General features: G+C 41.7%; 1 protein-coding gene across 4 annotated transcripts in view; it reads right to left on the reverse strand.

The window, feature by feature from the left end:
• Window positions 1-2,415: 2,415 nt before the first annotated feature.
• The window catches only part of RASGEF1B (RasGEF domain family member 1B), a 328,835-nt gene continuing 313,102 nt past the window's right edge, over window positions 2,416-18,148 (reverse strand). For all 4 annotated transcript variants that reach the window (XM_074950472.1, XM_074950474.1, XM_074950473.1 and 1 more), the window contains 10 exons: window positions 16,777-16,989; window positions 16,569-16,643; window positions 15,154-15,249; window positions 14,581-14,683; window positions 13,328-13,407; window positions 12,182-12,277; window positions 7,562-7,657; window positions 6,132-6,255; window positions 5,359-5,431; window positions 2,416-3,713 (listed from right to left, as the gene is read on the reverse strand). In XM_074950472.1, coding sequence (XP_074806573.1) covers window positions 3,689-3,713; window positions 5,359-5,431; window positions 6,132-6,255; window positions 7,562-7,657; window positions 12,182-12,277; window positions 13,328-13,407; window positions 14,581-14,683; window positions 15,154-15,249; window positions 16,569-16,643; window positions 16,777-16,989 — 981 coding nt within the window. In that variant the 3' untranslated portion in view covers window positions 2,416-3,688. The remainder of the gene's footprint in view (window positions 3,714-5,358; window positions 5,432-6,131; window positions 6,256-7,561; window positions 7,658-12,181; window positions 12,278-13,327; window positions 13,408-14,580; window positions 14,684-15,153; window positions 15,250-16,568; window positions 16,644-16,776; window positions 16,990-18,148) is intronic.

Raw genomic sequence — 18,148 nt, forward strand, 5'->3', positions numbered from 1 at the left:
AGGGGGGGAACTAAAAGGGCATGGTCTAACTGGTTCAACCCAAGGAATTTTCTTCTACGTGGGAAAGGAAGAGAGCAGACCTCTCAGGGAGGTACACTAGCAAGCTCACTCTGCATCACTAATTAATTTAGAAAGCATTTAGATGCTACAGTCCTGGGTGGTAGAGAAAACCCTACTGAGAATGTTCTTGCAAGGCTGGTAACATTTTGACTCTTACCTAAAATGATGCATCTTTCAATTCTCGGTGGAGTCCTAGTTCAGTCGTCATCAAGATTAGAGGTCTTGGGAGTCGCAAGAGAAGCAGTGGTGCATGGTGTTATCCCACATGCTGATCAAAGATATATTTTCTCTTGCTGGCTTGATCACAGATAGCAACTATAAAACAAGCTTCTCGCTGTTTATTACACGCAACAGGTGATGCCTACATTCATGTCAATACGGAGTCTGCATCCAAAGCAAGGGACTTAGCTTTACCTTTGTTTTTTTCCTGTCACCACGTGCTTCATCAGCCAAATGACAGGTTCCCTTTTGGAGAAACTGCTGTGTATGGATCCTGAAGGCCCTGGTAATCATCTTGTCCCCACTGGCACTACTGGAGAATGGATACCCAGGTTCCAGATAAATCACCCTTGTAATTTCACTGTAAGTTGTGCGCTGCTCTCACTCTCTTTCGCATTGAACCTCTGCTCGTTTGAGCTGGTGGGCTGCTTGATGAACATAGTTCCTCTGGATTCAGTGGCTTTAAGTGAGAGTTTTGAGAACTACTCACCTTTCAGAGGTGCGTAGCATTTCATTTCAGGTGCTTGACTAGTCTGATGACTTGAAAACTCCTGCCCTGCTAGCCAAGCGCCATAAGATCAGGATGATCCACCTGTTTCTGAAGTATCAGGGGTTGGCCATTGCCAGAGGAAGATTCTTCATCTTTCTCCTCCAGCCACGCACCAGTACACATTAGCCAAGTGTGCAGTGCTTGACCAGAGGTTAGCATCCTTTTGAAAGAGCTCAATATTTTAAGGATGGGGCTAACCTTAGCTTGGTATGTCCCAGCTCTCCATACCTCATAGTCAATCCAATTGTGTTGGATTTGGAAACGTTAAAATGCCAGTGCTCGAAATTCAGCTGGGGCACATGAGCACAACTCCTGTGAAAGCTGGTGAAGTTGTGTCCACAGAACTTAGGCTGTATTTGGAGCCCAGTTCCTCAGCTGCCTCCTCCTATTACCATGTTTAAAGAGTGGCATTCACCCCACCTCCCTTTTCTGTTGCATCCATGGCATTCTCTGCCTTTCACATGGGAACAGCAGAGCTGCATGGGAGGAGAACGGGAAGTGATGAGACTTGCACCCCTATCATCAATAACTAAAGTTCATTAACATTCACATTAAGCAGCCTCCAGCTTGCCTGGGGCAGTGGAATTTGTACCACTTTTTCATCGGAGCCCCAGGCCGCTACACCTGCGGCCCTGCCATCAGGGCAGTGAGGCCCAGACTCCTGGTTAATAGCATCTGCCTTTCTCAGTAGGAACACCACACATACACAACACGGAGCCCATGCTTCAGGCTGACGTTGCTTAATGCGATTTCTTCTTTTATTTACAAAGGCTTCATTCCAGTGACAGAAATTAGAAATGCATCTGTCACCCAGCCCGGTAGTCTAGTCGTGTTACACAAAGCAGGAGGGTAACAGAGAAATTATTTTCACAGTTAAGTTAGCCCCTCATTCCTCTCTCTGCCTTTCCCTGCAATCAACACCCAAAAAGAGGGTGGGTGTCTGGGGGCAGCGTTTCACCATGGAAATTTCCTTCAAGTATCTTATGATCACATCACTGGGTCACTATATTTATAAAAGGATAGACGGTAACAGTGTTCCTAATGTTCTAACATTAGAAATATAAAATGCCTTGGACATTTCAAGGTTCCCTAGAAGCCCTGACAAGACGTCAGCTGATGATGGCTGGAAGCTATGTTTGCTCGTCTCAGCAGAGACCACCTCTACTTGAAGGAATGACAAAAAAAGAGACCGACTAATAGGAAAAGCTCCAATACCTCCCTCCCTCCCTCCCACCAAAAAAACCCTCCCTTCACCACCTAATCTCCTTGCATTTTAATAGCTGACCCCATTGAACGATACCAATCAGTCCTTTCCTACACCTTGTACCATTCAGCAGCTGGCAATTCAGGACAACTTCCCTATCCAGAAACGGTGCTTACTCATGCGCTTATCCTTGTGCGCGTGATCCATTGCTTGCCTGAATCAGGATGGACTGAAGAACATATTTCAATGTTGTCCCAAGCCAGCTCCTATATCGGTAGCTTAGACGGGACACATTGTAGACACATCTGAAAGTCTAGAGAGACGCAGTGCAACATAAATACATGGTTTTATTGTTTTCCATTTTTGAAATAGTGGCATGGTGTTTACAAACATGTCCCTTTGTTTAGCATGTGACTTCCCATCCAGGGCAGACTAAATCTACAGTTTCTTTATTCCCCAGGATTTTTCCTAGGATAAATACAGTGGCTAAGTATTTGGAGCTACAACAGACATATTAGATGTGTAACAAAGTGAGCTATTTCACAGTCATAACAATGATAATCCAGGAAGCAGACACAAAGGAGACTGTTTTTGTTCACAGCTGTAGTCAAAGAGAAATCTTTGTTTGTTTCTTGGCATTTTACAATTTCAGTCAAACTGGATTACATACTCCAGTGGTTACCAAAGGAAAAAAAAAAAAGCAATTGTAAAAATGACGACTTAAATAACATGGATTTTGATATTATTTGTAATGCAGCCTGTGCAATGGTTTCACAAGTAGAATTCGAGAAAACAAAAGCAGACAGATTGTTTAACTTAATACAGGAAGTGGTCGTCAAGTATGGAAATTCAGAGTAACAAAAGGCAACAGTAAAAATATAAGAATGTCTAGCAAAAGGTGGAAAATAGTTGAAAGAAAAAAACAAAACACCCTACTAGAAGATGTAAAATAGTCCCAGCTACATAGTTACTGTATTTTTCTAGTGCCTGAATTTCCTACCACAGCACTGATTCTATTATTACTTTTTAAAAATATAACTTAGAATGACAATGAGTTTGCCAACCAGCAGCCAACTCAAAAACTTTATGGAAAAAACAAACAAAAAATAACTCTCATTAAAATGGGGGAGGGGGAGTCCCCACAGCAGCCAGTTTTTTGCCTTTTATTAATCCAGTCCTATCCCTTCTTGGCAATGCTGACTCAGGCTGAGCTCCTGGCTATATTCAGCATATTGGCAGTGCAAGTTCTTCTAATGCAGATTTGGGATTCAGCTGGAGGAGTGGAAAGCCCTATAATCCAGTACCAAACCATGGAAGTCTTAGTAGCAGCAAGCTCCAACAAAACAAAGAGAAATATTCCATCCAGGTGTGAAATGATTCATACATGGAATTTGAGATCTTCAAAGGATTCTGTCATTCCCGTCCTCAATCAATAGCCAAGCGAGTTGTGATTTAACCTGATCTGTCCGATCTGAGAAGGTGCCTGTTTGTTCTTGAGTTAACCTGTCTTATCTTCATTGACATGTCATCTCAATTGGCTGCACAGTTCCCATCTCTTCAATGCCATTCAGTACACACACAAAAAGTAAACCAAAGCGGGGCCCTTCCTAGTCCACATCACACAGTAGCGGCAGGAGCAGCAGGCATCTCACATGTTAAACTCTGCCTAAAAGTGTTGACCTAGAGAGAGAGACAGAGAGAGAGAAGTAAATAGCAGCATTCATTAGAATGATGCAGCTATCCTCAGGTAGGCTCAGACTGCCTCCCATAATGCTGACCTCAGTTTTCTGCATTATCATCATGTGTTCTGGCAGGTTTTCAAGGCCAGACTCTCTCTCTGTTGGTTTGTCTGAGTATAATCAGCACTAGGTGTGTGCATCCCCAGCCATTCATTTGCAGAGTAAGAGCTTTCCCTCCCCAATGGATTGGCACTAGTCGCAATGAACTGTTAAGTCTCCCACGATGCACAAGAAAAAAGAGCCTGCAGCAGAAGCCAGCTGAACAGCAACCATCTGCGTACGTCGGAAACCAAACCCTAAAGAACTCTACGCTGCAGATCACTCTAGTGCGCCCACCGGGCCCCTGAAGAGTGGACAGGAGCAGTAAATGTATTACACCAGAGATGGCCTTATGCTCTGTGGGACCTCAAGTGAGGAAGGCAGGTACTGCCAGGGGGCGTACTGGAGAAAATTGAGTCCTGGGTTCTTTCCTTGCTGGAAAGAATTGGGGGTGGGGTGAAGGGACTAGAAACAGCTTAAAAAAAACAAACAACCCTCCCCTCACCCCCCAACAGGCTTTGTGAGCTGTCACCTCTGCTTCTACCACCAGAGAAACTAACATGAGCTATGAGTTGCTGAGGCTGCCAAGGTTATGCTTAAAAGGTTTGGCCCTGCATCTAACATTACAATAAGGTTATTGCCTAGTTCAACGGTTCTCAAACCATTTTATTGGGGTCACTAGAGCTGGTGTTAGACTTGGTGGGGCCCAGGACCAAACCCCAAGCCTCACTGGGGCCGAAGCCCGAGATCTTCAGTCCTGGGCGGCTGGGCTCAGGTTACAGGCCCACCCCCTGCCCAGGGCTCAAGCCCCTGAGCTTCAGCTTTGGCTGGCTTACCCATGCGGGGCGGTGGGTCTCGGGCTCTGGCCCCCCGCCAGCTTGGGTGGGCTCAGGCCTCAGTCCCCCCACTCCTGGTGTCGCTTAGTAATTTTTGTTGTCAGAAGAGGGCCGCAGGGCAATGAAGTTTGAGAATCGTTGGCCTCGTTTAAAGCAGCTGCCAAAATGCTACAGCCCCGTCTATCCCTCTTTCCATGAATAAGGATACGAAGGGGAATGAACACACGACATTTGTTATATCAGCAGCAGAGGTGTAGCTATGTATAAGACACATCCCAAATTCTGTTTTCCTACCTGGATGCCAAAGTTAAGTCATCCATTTTCACATGGAGTTAGCCCAAAACTCTCTCTCAGTTTGAGAGCCCAGGTTCAGAATGGGACAGCTAACTGAGGCACCTCTATTTGAAAAACTGAGCTCACAGTTTCGGTGGGAAAAGCTGTCTAAAACTTCAGAGAGGTTTTTCTAAACTGAGTTGGGCAGGATATCTGAATTTAAAATTAAACTGCATTCCCAATCCCTTTGGGGCGAGATAAATAAGAAGTGGCTGTACTAATTCTTCCAGAAAATCCAGAAGCTGAGAGATGGTTTTAAGTTGATACTCTGTCCCATCTGTTGAAGCATATAATGTGTCATTTGGTTTTTAACTGTCCGATGCTAGAATTACATCTCCCTCTGTTGATTTATTGATGGCAATAACCTTTGACACAAACCTTAGAGTCTTCCATCTGTCCTTTTCAATGTGATTCTCAGGACCTTCGCTCTCATAGGAAGCCAAGTAAAGTGCTGCAATCAGAGGGAAGAACAACGTATTAGTGCTACTGGCATTTTAAAAATTCACTATTCTCCTACAGTGTCCTGCAGCAAAATAAAATCTCTTCATATTAGCCATCCATCAGATTATGGCTCCACAGTTCCATTACCAAGTACATCGTCACTCACAATTGCATTCAGCCAATACTAACAAAAAGTACATGAGAACGAAGACTATCCTCAGGGAAAAGAAGAAGAGCTGAGGAAACTTAAATCATAGGAGGGTAGAAGCGAACACTTGCAAAAGAAAGGTTTGAGCTCAGAGCAATATTGCTTTTTGAACTAAAGGCACAGTCCCAATTGCTTTTCTAGCAGCATCCCCTAGGTCAAAGCCGTCTTAAAAGGCAAAGCAAATACATACACTTTCGATTATGTTTTTGTGGACTAGCTTCCCAATTCTTATTTGTTTTTCCATTCCTTATAAATAGTCTTTTATTTTAAAGCAGGGAAAGGGCCAAAGCCACTTTTCAGAGAACAAACACACTTTCAAAAGGTAACTCTTATTCCCTGTGTTTCTGTGGATCCACTGTAACTTATAGATTCTGTGTAGATTTGTGTAAATATATTCCAGGACTAGGTGGTCCTTCATCAAAGTGATAATTTAACACAGGAAGAGAGGGAGCAATATTTGGCACATAATCATTTGAAAAGCAGAGCACAGTGTATTCCTTACCATCTTCACTGAAGACTGGGACAGTGAGCAAGTATTGCAGGATCTTCCGGTCCCTCTCAAACGGACACTCCACTTGCTTCCATGTCATAAACTCACTCACTTGTTTCGCTAACTCCCAAAATTTCTATAAATGGGGAATGGGGGGAAACAAAACCCCAAGACATATGAATTTTAGCACTCTGCTTCATTGAACATAGATCACAGAATCATAGAATACGAGGGTTGGAAGGGACCTCAGGAGTCCACCCCCTGCTCAAAGCAGGACCAATCCCCAACTAAATAAATGAATCTGGGTTTAAATTAGGCTAATTTCCAGCCAGACTTTCAAGCAGAAACACAAGAGGAGTGGAAAAAACTGAATTTCTATCCCCCGGGAAATTCCAATATTTCGACATTTATTTTTTGTCCCAAATTGAGACCAAATCCCATATTAAAATATCAAAACTTTTTTCAGAACGAAGAGTTTAGAAAAAAAAGCCAATTCGGAAGCGTCTCTCTTTCATTTTGACATTTTTTGATCCAAACTGAACATTTTGATGTTCCCAAATTCAAATGTTTCGTTTGTTAACCCGAAAAGGTCAGATTTTTCCATGATGAAAAGTTCTGCTAGAATAGATATTTCCACATGTAAAATTTCAGTTTTGACAAAACGTCATTTTCCAACAGTAAAATGTTTAATTTAAAAAGTTTTTTGATCCACCTTAAATATAAGGGCATTCCAGATCATACAATTCGGTTTAAGAAAAGGTTACTGAAACTAATATGCATCTATATGCTTAGTATTTCCCTATAAGTAGAGGGTATGTGTGCAGAACATTAATATACTGCGATCACGTATACACACTCACATCACACTGAGAATTTAAAAAGCAGAACCCCTGAAAGACCGACTTGTACCATGCAGCTAATACAACACGCCAGCAAGCAGTGGAATGTAGCAACTAAAGATGGTTAGGAACTAGAATTTCCATTCCATGGGAAATTCTGATGTTTCAAAAAGTTTGTTCCAATTTGGAAGGAAAGGCTGAAACATCAATATTTCCTGCAAAACAAAAGTTTTACTTCTAGTATAGTAAAAATATATAAATAGTAAAATTAACATAATATTTAAGTTTAGATAAAATGAATTGAAACAATCAAAACTGATAATTGTGACTTATCCACCATCCCCATCTAAAAATTGGCAACATTGACACATTTCTACAAAATGTTTTGATTTTGACAAATCTGTATTTTTATTTATTTGGACAGAAAAGCATTCCATCAAGATTTTTGACCATCTCTAGTAGTAACTGGTAAATGTACTAAACTTGTGGCCTAATTTTGTTCCCAATGAAAGCAGGATCAAGAACTGGGTATATTTTCTGATCAGGGAGTTAAAGGTATGGCAATTAAGTAATATCGAGTTCTAAATGAAATGTTCTACTCACTTCAAAATTGACATGGCCGTTTGGAAGGCGATTGGCACAGCCCTCATTGAGAAAGTAAATGTCTTTGATTAAGAGACTGAAGAAAGGTATCACAATCTACAGAAAGAACAAGATTCCACCTTCAGTATGACACAGAATCGAGAAACAACAGTGGTACCACATGTATGAAAAATTAAGTCACATTGTATAAAAACTAAACATCATACTGAAAAGTCAAAGTCTGCAAGTGTTCCTTTCATCTTGCGGGCATGCTGCATTTTATATACATGGAGTTATCACCCCACTCAGTCTAGTCTCTAGTTTCATCTCAGTTCCACCTCCTTTCTTTGCCCCAGACTCCTTCCATCCACTGTGCCTCTGGAAAGCCTCTAGCGCTCTCAGAATTGCAGTTAATCTGTCTGTCTTCATGGCCATTCTTGTGAACTGAGGACACAATGTACATTCACTACTTCTGGAGTGACAGCTGTCTGCCTAACGTGCTCCGTTTCTCTTATAGTGGCCCTCATTGGTTTGACCTCACCCATGCTTGCAGACTCCAGAATGTTTACATTCAGAGGTACCCCACTTGTTTGTGCATTATAAACAGGTATCTGGATGTTAATGCCCGTGTTAGAATGCTGTGGAGAGCTGAAAAAACACATCAACAGCAATAAAGCCCAAAGGGCTGGTGGTGGTAGTGTTGCCATATGGAGGTCACTTCTGCAACCAAAGAGGAATAGTTTTTCCTATAGACTCTGCTCTATGCCCCTCAATCACCTTTGAAGGTAAAATAAGAAGTAATGGATTTAATCTGCAGCAAGGGAGATTTAGATTAGTTATTAAGAAAAACTGCCTAACTAGAAGGCTAGTTAAGCACTGGAATAGGCTTTCAAGGGACATTGTGGAATCCCTGTCATAGGAGGTTTAAGAAAAGGGTAAACACCTGTCAGGGATGATCTAGGTATAATTGGCCCTGTCTCACAACAAGTACCTTCCAGCTCTACATTTCCATCCTTCTATAAAGGCTCCTCTTTCCAACCCAGACAGGATCATATGGCTGTTTCAGCCAATGGCTAATAAATGGAGCTAGTCAGGAATCTGTCAGAATGATTTCCTGACAGAAAATGCAGTTCCTGAAAAATCAAAACTTTTCCATGGGGAAAATTGAATAGAAGTACTTTGTTGTGGGTCAGTTTGATTCAAATCAGAATATTTCATTTTGTTGAACTGACCCAAAAAGTTTAATTTTGAAACAATTCGGTAAAACTATTTTCCTATGGGGCTCTCTTTCTTTATATTGGGCTGGGCTCCCTGGAGGACTAAATCTCCCATAATACAATACAGATTTCCTTATGACCAAGCTTTCCGTGGCACATCATGGGAGTCACAAGACTAGATGCATCAAAGGAGATATAGGTTTGGCTAGGGAACATGGCCCATTTGAGAAAATGGTGGCACCAGGGTCCTGAACTACAACTCCCATGAGGCAGTGCACCACAAAGGGGGGGGAAGGTTCCGGGACAATTCAATAAACCAGAATGAAACATTTTGACTTTGGGAATGTCAAAATGTTTTCTTTTGAGCAAACTTTGAAAAAATTTTGCTAACCAGAAATTCTGAACTTTTTTATCCCACTTTGAGACAAAAACAAATGTTGAAATTTGGAATTTCCAAATTTCACTCACCCCTACAACTAAATATATAGGAATAAACTCTCTGGATTCCTGAGTCTACATAATGCATGCAGGATTTTACACCTTGAGATCTCACACCTTGATTTGTATTCAAACAGGCTCTTCGCTCTCAAAACCCATATTTTATTTCTAGGTGCAAAACATGCGTCGGGAACAGAATGTATATGAAGTATCTTGCCTTAAAGTTAAATTTATTCTTTAAGCACAAAGATCAGGTTTATTAATCCTGACATGCAGAGCCAATATTATAAGAAGTTGATGAATTATTTAGTAACTTGCCTCTAAGTGGGCGTAGGTTAGCAAGCTATTTGGCTCCTTTCCAAGAGAAATTCAAGGGATGCAACAAAGGTTCTGCATTAATGTATGTCCACATCCTGATTATTTCTCAAACACTGGTTTATTGCGAAGAGGTTGTATCTTTCTTTACCTCCATTTCTCAGAAATATTACTGCCACTCTTGTGTTTCAAGAGAGGATTCTTGGCCTAACCTGACTAGGTCAAGAATAACAAAGTATCCTTGTGGCTATTCAGACTAATGAACCCCAGCAAGGCACCTTTAAAGCTGAACTGGTAATGGCCATGCAGAGAAGAGACATTTACTCTATAAGAATGTCTAGAGTAGAACTTGTGTTCCCCATTTTGACTCAAGTTGAGTAACAGCTTGAAATGCTAGTCTAGGCAGTCCAGACACATTTGGGGTTTAGGACACAAGTGCTTGTGGTTTACTCTAGGCAGAGAGTCAAACACTGGAACAGGGTAATCTTTACACAATTTGCATCCCGCCTGCCCACATACCCATTTCAAAACAAAAAATAAGAGGAAAGTAAAACCTCTTATACGCAATACAATGGGAGCAATTTCTTCCTCGTCTCATTCATCTATAGCATTATTACTAAAATTAATCCTTCCGGATCTTATTATGCTACTGGTGACTCTGATCCTGCAAGCTGATCCACATGGACAAATGTGGCCATGCAAAATCAGTGAGGGAACTGGGTTTCTATGCAAGTGTCCATCCATACAGATCATATCAGAGGACCCGGACCAGCATTAGTAGTCCCACTGAGATCAATGGGACTATTTGTGGAGTACAGAACTTCTTAATACGAATAAAATCCCATGGGATCTGAAACAAACAGTTTTTAGTTTTTTGTTTTTACCAAAGCCCAAGGATACACAGCACTTTAAAACAGCGACAATGGTACTAAGCAGCGACCAAACTTTCAGCCTAATACATCTTTGACCCAGGGCAATATGTGAAAGATACACGGAGCTTTTCCCTCCAGTGTCTTTCATCCGAAAAGCCTCAGTCCATCTAATGGTTTGCACTCTGATCCGCTTTTCTTGTTTGTTATTTTGCTGCCAAGAATCTCTCAAAAATTGATCCTTTTGTAAAGCAGAATGAAGAGGAATTAAAGAAAACAAACCAGCGGCAGTGTAAAATTGATATTTGTGTCTGCCACTGCAGGCAAAACAGACGTGCAGACAGAAATCATTTTCTTCGTGGCGTTTTTAAGTTGTTAAAAAAATATTAAATATGCCACGTTTCAGAAGAATAAGAGTAGAGCCTGTTGTGCACCCCCTAGACCAGTAGTTTTCAAACTGTGGGTCGGGACCTCAAAGTGGGTAGGGCTGGCTTAGACTTGCTGGGGGGCCCAGAGCTGAAGCCTGAGCCCCATCACCTGGGGCCAAAGCTGAAGCCCAAAGGCTGCAGCCCTGGGTGTCGGGACTCAGGTCACAGGCCCCCTGCCTGGGGCTGAAGCCCTTGGGCTTTGGCCTCCCTCCCCGCCGCCGGGTGGCAGGACTCAGGCAGGCTCAGGCTTCGGTCCCCCATCCTGAGGTCCTTTAGTAATTTTTGTTGTCAGAAGGGGGTCACGGTGCAATGAAGTTTGAGAACCCTTGCACTAGATTATTATTTTTATTCTTCTCGTGTTTACTAGTCCCTATGGAGCACTCATCAAAATTTCCACTTTCTTCTCCCTATTCAAGACCTACATTAACATGAATCTGCCTCTCTCAGTGTATATCCCGCATGCAAATAGCATCCTCTCTGGGAGGAATACAGAGCTAGGAATGCCTTCAAGAGAGCCTTCTGCCTCTAATACCGAAGACATTTCTCAGGGCTCTTCAGGTTGTTTTTTTAAACAACTCTTTGTACTAGCTTTCATTGGCCGCAGATAGGCTAACTGGATTTCCTTGAAGGTTCTGGTACTGAAACGTACTCTCCCAGGTCTCCTTCCCTTCCACAGAAACACTGGTGTCCGGAGGAAGTGGAGAATGGAAGAAAAATCACTGGGGGCAAGTATCATGTGAGAAATGCTCATGAAAGGAGTCAGACTGAAACTCCTTGAGACTGAATTTCATCTTCAGGGTGGCACAGAGCATGAGTGGCACCAGTGCATGCTTCCTCACACTGCTCCACTATTGCTCCTCAGCTCGGATCTGGAAGGACCAACAAATAAGGACAACAGTAGTTCAGCCACTCTTCCTTTCAAACCGTGGCCTTTCCACCTAGACTGCTGACAACGGAACCAAGTGCCATCTGTGATATTCTCTCTGCCCACTGGGACCTGAGCTGAGACCACTAATCCTACTTCATTTAGAACATGAAGACAGTAACCTCTTTCAGTCGGTACGAACCTGTACTCTGCTTCCAGTTGAAATCATGAGGCGAAAGGATCTTTATCCCAAGCCCTCTAATCTCATAAGATTTCCCATTTCTTTCCCTGTGTGTTCTCAGATACCATTCCAGAGGATAAAGTCTTGTTCTTGGTGATCCCCTACACAAGCCTCATGGGTGGACAGAGACTCAATGTTGAGGTACATATTTTAAAGGAAGCTGACTGAGGTTAATGCCTTAGAATTTGAATCGCTCAAGAACAGCTCACCACATAGCTTAACAAGCACATTTCATTACTGTCCATTTGGTAAGCGATTCATGAACTACCTTCTCTCTGTTGCTATGAGCTGTCAAGGACCTCTGAGCTGCTCCACGCAGAGCGGTTCGGTAATTGTAAAAATTGCTAGAAGGGTCCATCTGATGCTATAAGTGGGAAGAAAAGTAAATAATGAGCTTTGGAGATTTAGTGCCGATACAGGTACAGTGCTTTTCACAAGAGAAGCTAGGTTTAGAACGCAAGAAGTCTATTGAATTGCATCACAAATGCCATCTTTAAAGTACAGCTAAAACAAATCTATTGCTCTAGTAGATCCTTACACATAGAAACTCACTTTTAAAGAATGCTCACTCAGAATGCCCAATGAGCAAGTACAAATCAGGCTTTCATAGAGGCAAGGCTGTGCATCAGCCAGACTTGCCACACTCCCTCCCCAAAAACTGTACTATCAACTCAAATTCCAAGGCTAAAATTCTGCTCTCAGAGCCATACAACGGGTCTCAATCATGAGACCAATATTCTGCTCTTCCAGTGTGTGTAACTTGCTGTGACATTAATAGGAGTTGCACACAAGTACTGAGAGTCAAGTTTTCTACCATACAAATTGTTTGAAAAAATCTCAACTGGATTGCCAATTAATTCAAGACAGTTAACACATTTGTAAGAGCAAATCTGAATCCCTAGGGTAACACACAAATTTGTAACCTTCACGTTGCCCTCTACAAATGTGTTAGCTACCTTGAGTTTGTTAGCAGTCAATGAACTTGAGATACAAAGCCCCCCCAACTCTAGTGTACACACACCCTTAAGGGTTAAATTCTACCATTCAGATTTGAAAGCAGAATTGTTCTTGATTTATTTACTAAGCTCCAAGAAGAATTACCCACAATTTCAAGTTCCAGTGGAAAAAATTTCAACTAGTTCCAGTTGGCTTTTGCAAGTAGGTTTTGCAATAAAACTGCAAGGTATATTGAGCTGCTGGCTCTTCCAAACCCAAAAGGGATGCAGCAGGAATTAACAGAGGCCAGAAGTCAGTTGAAGGACTCCAACAGAGTGCATGAATTTGCACTAGGGACATGCACACATAAAATTTCATTCAATATTCAATAGGACAGGACCCAGTAAGACTCACATTCCAGAACAGTCAAACCTACACTCTGTTGACAGCAGTGTGACCCCGTATCAGTTAAACGTACCTCAAGAATGTCAAATTTGGCTGTCTTGACTTTTGCCCAGGTCTTCTTTAGCCGGGAGACCGGACTCATGTTCATACCAGCTTTATCAGAGAAAGACAATTTAAATATTTAATAGAACAAAACTAGTCTAAGATAAACAAAGTAACTAAGATGCAGAGTAATTCTACAATAAAAGCGCTATTAACAAAAGAAGGCTTTTCATAGGAGATATAGCCATTTCTAGGTATTTTTACTACCAATATATTTACAGTATAACACAAACAGCAGTATCCATCAATTCTACATGTTATTGATAGATCTTGATTTTTCCCTGTCTGGCTAGGAATGGGTTCCATGTATTTTAGCCCCAGATTACATCTAATAAGGCTAGGAGATTAATAAAAGGTATCCCATTATGATACTTTAGGATGAGAGTTAAAAAAAAGTGGGAGATGAGATCTGAAAAGTTACAGTGTAAAAATTGAGGGCAACCTCATTATTCTCCTTAAAGTATGGTCAGTAAATTATCTGAATACAAGTGTATGGGCTTCTATTACGTTCAATGCAGTCATCAAGTCAAGCAACATCAGCTATGGCATACAGCACAGATAGACCTCTCACTGGAAATCTAGAAATAGAGGCTGCCCCTGCTACATCTCACCTCCCCCATGCAGATGCAATGAGGCTAAGTGAAGGGTCACCTTTACACTCTTTCACTATACAGACTAACACGGCTGCTACTCTGAAACCTTTCAGTATACAGTGTCTTTGACTATTATATATGATGGTCAGTGGAGCCTGAGACGACACCAACTCCTCCTGAAGTCAACAGGATTTGAGTTACTTCAAATGGGAGTAGGTTCAACCCCGATACTCCAAACACTGAAGCATGAAAATAATTTTACCCCTATAAGTAATACCATTGATCAGGAGGATCAGGGCCATTGCTGAGAAGCCAGTGTGCTCCAAGGAATGGGGTTGGAGAGTACTGGGCTTTTTGAAGCACATATCATCAAACACAAAGTCTTTTAAACACAAAGTCATCTCCCTCGTCCTCTCTTTTTAAACGGTATAATTGAAGGTAGCTTGAACTAAAACACTCTTTTCCAATCTTTTATAAATGTATAATATTACATAGATATTTATCTACTCTCCATCATTTCCTTCCCTTCCCACCCTGCTGGGTACTGTAACTAGAGAATAGGCTCCCATATTTAAGCACCAAAATGACGATTTTTAAAACTCTCCCCTAAATCCCCACACCTTATACTCACAAATAATCGCCATTAAGGAGTTAAAGTTGCCAATGTTAAAACACTCCCTGGCCACATCAATGAAATATTCTATCATTCTTGCTCTGTGCTTCTTCTTCACAGGCTGCGAGAGACAAATAATACAGTGTTATTCTTTAGCAGGAAAGGGAGACCTCCACTGGACTCCAAAAAGGGATGACATTATGGTTGAACGTCTCTTCTGTAGGTGTTGCAACTTCACAGTGTGTTCCACAAACAGAGCAAGCGGCATTCCTTCCTCCAAATCGCTTATGACAGGACAAAGACAAACCAAAGGAGTTAAGGAACTTCAGGACTGTGAGGGCCTAGGGAATTATTGGAGAGGGAACCTTACGAAAGATTTGTGGAAGGAGGTATCTAAACAAGAGAGAAGGTGGTTGATAAACAAGAAGGGACAGAGGCTCTTCTAGGCATAAAGGAGAACATATGATGGTGGAGGTGGAGATGAGAGTGGGGAAAAAGCCAAAGGGAGAGTAATGAAGCGAATGATACTTCATAGTTTCAAAAACAGAAAACTGGAAAATTGTTGTGTGCCAAGGAAAAGGACGTGCTCACCATGCAGATTTCTGTAGCAACTAAGTAGCTGAGTCTGTTAAACCATTCTACGTAGGCTTCCAGGTTACGGGTCTTCTTTCGATCAGCATAACAGCCCTGAAGAAAGAAAGGGAAAACACAACCTCCTTAACTTATTCTGCATTCTTCTCGGGGGGAGGGAGGGGGGGGGGAGAGAGAGAGATTCCTAAGCTGCAACCTGGCCACCTTAAGCTTTCACCCAGTCAGATATCATAAGGTAAAAGTAGGATCAATCACCAAAGAAAACTCAAGGAGATGCAGAAAAGTGGTGTTGGTGATGCAGCAGGTGATATTTCTCCGAGGCCTTGATTCAGAAAAGCACATATGCAGGTGCTCAACATCAAGCACCTGCTTATGTCCCACTGAAGTGCTTTGCTGAATAATGACACTTAAGCATCTGCTTAAGCACTTTGCTGAATCAGGGCATAAATCAGTACTAAAGCGATGCTGAATCATAATGCAAGGGGACACTGTGGTGCTGGGTTTTGAATGAGATATAAAATCGAGTCCTGACCACTCATTTGGCATGTCCAGTCCAGTGTCTAGGCCCAACTGCCAGATCACATTCTGCCTTCTTAAAATTCTCCCAGTAATTTCAGCTGGAGTCTTATTCTTCCTTTCCTGTTCTGTGCTATTAGGTAGTGCACTGGAACAGTTCCCACAATTCATCCCAGGGGGTCTGAGTAGCAGTGAGTGGAGAGATTTTCATTATCTATAGAAAAGCATTTCAGAATCCCAGCTGGATAAAAGCTATTATATTTGGTTTGCCACATTTGAGGAGAACGGGTAATTACAGTTCGAATTACATGACGCAGTCAACATGCGGATCATAAGCATCTCTGGAACATGAGCGAAAGAGGTAACTGCTCCAGCACGGTTAGTTAAAAGCAGTTCGTCCTTGCCCTTCATTCTATAACTCAGAATTCTCTTCAATTCATCTTGTTCTGTACCTGCAAAAAGGACTACAATTTCACCGTCCTCGGTTTCTTTCAAATAGCTCAATTTCTTAAAAGGACAGGAGGGGAATAATGGATGGGGCAAGTGAGTGATGTCAAGGTTGAAATGCATCTCATCTTGGCTATAGACCACAGAACGGATGGTCAAGAGAAACCATTCCCATGGCTAGAGCCTCAGCTGGTGTAAAAATCACTGAAATCAATGTAAGTGAATAGGAGTTTGTTTGCCGGAGCAAAGACAGAACATGAGCTTGATTTGCCCCCTAAATGGACAATGATTCACACAAAGTAAAACCAGAAAGGGGATATTTTTAAAAAGTTCAGCTGTCAAGCATATTCATGCTGATATCTATCTAGAGTTAAGAGTATTCTAACTATCCTGTATCGTGCTTATAGGATACCATTCCAGTTCCACAACTGCTCTCGTTCCCCTCCATTCACCTTGTCATTGTCCAAAGGATCCTTTTGTACAAACGCCTGGACAAACTCTTCTGGTCCAATGTAATTGAGCCTCTCCTACATTTAAAAAAAAAATTAAACCAAGCAATCATTTCCTTTGCTGCTTTGTATTTCAAAACAGAAGCAAAAAGTAGGAAGAATAAAATTGTGGTTGGAAAATACATATATGAATGACCTGGCAACAACTTACCAGCTCTATGTGAGTCAGCTGCTGGGCTAACATGTAAGGGTCATTGCAGACAGTGATTATGTCCCTCTGTATGGACTGAGGTTTGGTCTTCAGGACTGTCAGTCGATCTGTGGACGTTGCATTGATTTTTGCAAGTACTTCTTCGTACTGGCTAAGAGAGGCAAGTTTTCGGATCAGGCTCTGGATGATTTGCTGTACGTTCTTCCGATACATCTGCCATGACACAAGACAAGCAAAGGATATTCCAAGAATATGAAAGGCTACTAAATTCCTGATGGCACTAAGATAGCTTCATTCTGATGGATATGCATTATTAGAAACTTAGAAACTCAAAGAACCAAATGTATTCTTAAAGCAACCATTGCCAAACCAGTACATTAAAGGCCATGCATTTAACATGTAGTCCTTGGGAACATTTAATTTAAGGTTTGATTGCTTTAGGGATTCAGTGGTGTCCTCACCAGTCCAAGCCACAACTGAGAGGTAAAAGCACCTTTCACCTACAGTGTAAAATGAAGCATTGTCCACCTGGGTAAAATACCATCTCCCACTATTCAAGGCAGTAAGGAAAAAACCTAATCCATGAGTTTAAAGTGTAGTCATTCTATGATGCTACGGGGGCCTAATTCTATTTTCACTGGTGTATATCAAGACTAATCCCATGAAGTCTAGGTCTGCTCCTATTAATGTCAAGAGGAGTTTTGCCATTTACCTCAGTGGAAGCAGAGCCTTCAGCCTGTAGGTCTGCTCTAACAGAAGCATTAGGTGGTTACTTTTCTATATTCAAGACACAATCGTAAAACGATTAATGAAATGCTTAAGTGCTTGAAAATTTGAAGTGCCCAAAATCTATCAAAGGCACAGTATAAGGTTATTGGTCTAGGAATGGATGAATGCTACCTGTTCCCTAATGTACTTGTCACTCACTCCAAAGATGTCACTTTTAAGGATTTCTGAGTTTGCCAAATCACAATTATGCTTTTTGTGGTTTTTAATATTAACTTTAAAGAACAGACCTTTTCCATATTAGAGTCAAACACTAGACATATTTGGGTCAAACTCAGTCTGGAAGTCAGTGGAATTAAACCAGGGATGAATTTGGCCCATCGTTTAGTAAGTAAGAATCATGCACATAGTGCCTAGATAAAATGTACCGTTTCTGTAAATGAAATCTTTTAAAGACAAAAAAAAAAAAGCTGCACTTTCCACTATGAGCCACAAAAAACATTAATAAAAATCTTCATTATCTGTATAATAGGGTGTACGGGGAGGTGCACATACACCTCCCGTCTAAAAATAATGAGTGTGTGTATATATAACAGAGCTTTGTGAAAGATTTTGTGGCACACGATGCATTTTTGCTGAAAGTCTG

Source organism: Natator depressus, chromosome 4, assembly GCF_965152275.1.
Source record: "Natator depressus isolate rNatDep1 chromosome 4, rNatDep2.hap1, whole genome shotgun sequence".
In the NCBI taxonomy this organism is placed as follows: domain Eukaryota; kingdom Metazoa; phylum Chordata; order Testudines; family Cheloniidae; genus Natator; species Natator depressus.